The sequence below is a fragment of the Polistes canadensis genome, unplaced genomic scaffold (genome assembly GCF_001313835.1).
Source record: "Polistes canadensis isolate GaletaPanama2010 unplaced genomic scaffold, ASM131383v1 scaffold_67, whole genome shotgun sequence".
NCBI classification, from domain to species: domain Eukaryota; kingdom Metazoa; phylum Arthropoda; class Insecta; order Hymenoptera; family Vespidae; genus Polistes; species Polistes canadensis.
The window spans coordinates 129,766-132,793 of NW_014569614.1; the positions used below are offsets into that span (position 1 = coordinate 129,766).

The 3,028-nt window shown below is 32.0% G+C and overlaps 2 protein-coding genes across 3 annotated transcripts in view; one reads left to right on the top strand and one right to left on the bottom strand.

The window, feature by feature from the left end:
- The window catches only part of LOC106786185 (ecdysone-induced protein 74EF), a 214,458-nt gene that overhangs the window by 63,983 nt on the left and 147,447 nt on the right, over window positions 1-3,028 (top strand). The gene's annotated exons all lie outside the window — the stretch shown is intronic.
- LOC106786166 (U7 snRNA-associated Sm-like protein LSm11) overlaps window positions 1-3,028 on the bottom strand; it is a 16,036-nt gene that overhangs the window by 2,474 nt on the left and 10,534 nt on the right. Inside the window, exon 3 of the mRNA XM_014747275.1 lies at window positions 4-190. Within this exon, the coding sequence (XP_014602761.1) occupies window positions 4-190 (187 nt within the window). The remainder of the gene's footprint in view (window positions 1-3; window positions 191-3,028) is intronic.

Genomic DNA, 3,028 nt, shown 5'->3' on the forward strand with positions numbered 1-3,028 from the left:
AACACAAATGTATATGAAAACGTAATAGTAAAACGAAATAAACCTACCCTTATACGTTTTCTCGTTTCCATACACTCGTATAACATTCCTAATGGTCCAAGAATTTTCGGCATTTTCGTTAAAACATCGGAAACTTCTTTTCTGCCACATCCTCTAGTTTTTCCTTTTTCCGAATCATCCTCCGCCGATCCTGTTAACACACAAGTATACATATCTATCTTACATACCAGATTAATACTGATTATTAATTATTATCGCGTGTAACACATTGAAATCAGGTTCCTCGATATCGTTTTCTTAGAATCTTGAAAAAAAAAAAAAAATAAAATAAAAGGTTGTTTTATTTTCAAATAAGATACTAATGCATTGATCGGAATTTGTTAATGCATTTAACGAGAAAGAGAACAGGGTGAATGTGGGAAGAAGAGGAAAGGGATGGAGAAAGGGGTGATGGGGAAGGGGGGGAAGAGGGGGAAGAGGGGGTGGGAGGTAAGAAATTTCTTATTGTAGCAATCGGCGATCGCGTTGACACCTAATTACGTGACGTTAACGATAGTTATACGACTATACCGATAAGATAAGTAATTACACGACGTGTAGTCATAAATAAAACGAGTATTGCTATGAGCTGTGTGCAATTTTTACAATGTTAAAGTGTGTGTGCGCGTTTACACACAAAGGATAAATATACGAACGTGTAATCGTCTTTATCCACATGATCGTCGTTTTCTCATCTAATTATTGCGAAAAAAAATTATTATTAAATGATTATTTTTCTTCTTTTCATTTACTTTTTGACTTTTAATTTTATCAGAAAACATACTCGCAAAAAACATTAGTAATGTGTATGTGTGTGTGTGTTTGTGTGGCCTGTGTTTTTTCTCTTTCTTTTCTTGTTTCTCATTTGTATCAATTTTATTAATTTTTTTATATTAATGGGAGGAATATATTTATTTTAATGATATTTGATGATAGTTTATAAGTTTGACTCGTTTTACAAATTCTCTCTTTTTTTTTTTTCCTTCTTCTTTCTATATTTTATCTATACGTAAATGAATGTATTATACGATATGACACTAGTCTTGTTATATTTCTGAACAGCTTATTATAATATTTTTAATTGGAACAATTTGTGTATTAGAAATATGTTATTTTAATATACGCTAATAAGGTTGGATTGAAAAGTTTTGAGCCTTGACGAGGAGAATAGAAAACAATTCGATCGTTCGAAAAGTAATTTTCGTTATTTCTTTTTTTTCTGGGGTGGTGGGTGGAGGTTTAAAAATTAAAAAACCATAAATATCATTAGACACGTTAACATCAAACAATTTCGATCTCGTTTAGAATCTTCTTGAGTTTTGACGGTTTTTTTTGTGAATAAATCGAATTTGTTCATCTAATTTGATAATTATTAATCGTCGAAAACATTTCGGATTATTTAATACGAACAAAAATTGCGATAGAGAAAGAGGAAAAAGAAGAAAAAGAAAGTAAATACGAAATTACTTTGAAAAAGCCACTTAAAATAATATTACGGTCTTTAATTTAAGTATAGTACACGTAATATATAGTTATATACAGATTTCATTTATTTACTTATTATACATATTTCTAATATATAAAATAATAATCGGGGATCGTCGGTTTGATTCTCGAATAACGATCTTATCGAATAGAAGCATCGATTTCTTCCGATCGCATGTTTTACTCCATTCTTCCCGTTTTTATCATAAAATTACGACACCGAGACGTCGATATTATCGACCAGTCTACCGTAACAAACTTGCATTCATTTTTCTTCTACTTCTACTTCTACTTCTTTTTGTTTTTCTTTTTCTTTTTGTTTAATGTTTTTTAATACTTTTTACGAGAGAATCTTATTATTGTAGAAACGGGGACGGATGGGGGTTTATAAATAAATAAACGTTAATTTTATTTAATTAAATTCGATTGATAAAATTTTTCTAATTAGCAAAACGGAAACAATTTTTCTAATCGATTATTCGTTCCTTTTTCTTTTTTTTTTTTCTACAAAAAATAAATAACATCGTAAGTGACATTATTCGAATGATTAAATCATATTATATATATATAAAAACATTTGGATTTCTAATTGATCAGTGGTATAAATGGCGATTGATTTTCGCGCCACCAAAATTGATTGGTCGATACTCGAAGGGATTAAACTTTGTGGCGGTAAATTTCAAAATCTCTAAACCAATTCCATCTATCATCATAATTTTTGTTTCTTTTTAAATACAAAACACACACGCATATAAATACCATAATGATTTTCTCTCTCTATTTGAATCATAAAATATTTTAAAAAAAAAAATAAAATTAAATAGGACAATGAAGAAAAGAAAAGTTATTTAATTTTTTTTCGAAAATATTCCATCGATAAATATAAAAACTTAACATACATAACTTGGAAAACGAGATACGTATAGAGAAGATTTTATTCGATCCGAACATTACTATACTAAAAATATATCCTATATAGAAGAGGAGGGGGGAGGTTGAGGAGGAGGGGGTTTATGGGAAAATATCGATGAAACTAACATAAGTGCAGCGGCCCTGGGGTTTTGCGGCGCGGAAAGAGGAACGTTGCAAAGTTACGTAAAGGTTCTCTCCTCGTCGGTGAGCTGGTCGGTCTACGGCTGCACATCGCACACGAGTGCACTTATTTTCTCCCTCTACCACCCCCCTTTCCTTCCTTTCCCTTCCCTTCCCTTCCCATACTCCTCCTGTTACTCTCTTCCTTTCTCCACCACCTCCTACCTCCTCCTCTTCTTCTTCTTGCATTCTCCACTCTTTCACTACTCTTCCCATCTCGTCTCTCTCTCTCTCTCTCTCTCTCTCTCTTTTTTTTTCTTTTTTTCTTTCTCTCATTTCCACTAACGTGTAGGTGTGCGACACATGCGTCCGATTTTCTGCGTTATTTACGTGCAAGAGTGAGAAAGAGGACTAATTCCAATTGGCTTTCTCCGATAACTTTCATCCACCTTAAGACACGTAAAAAAAAAAA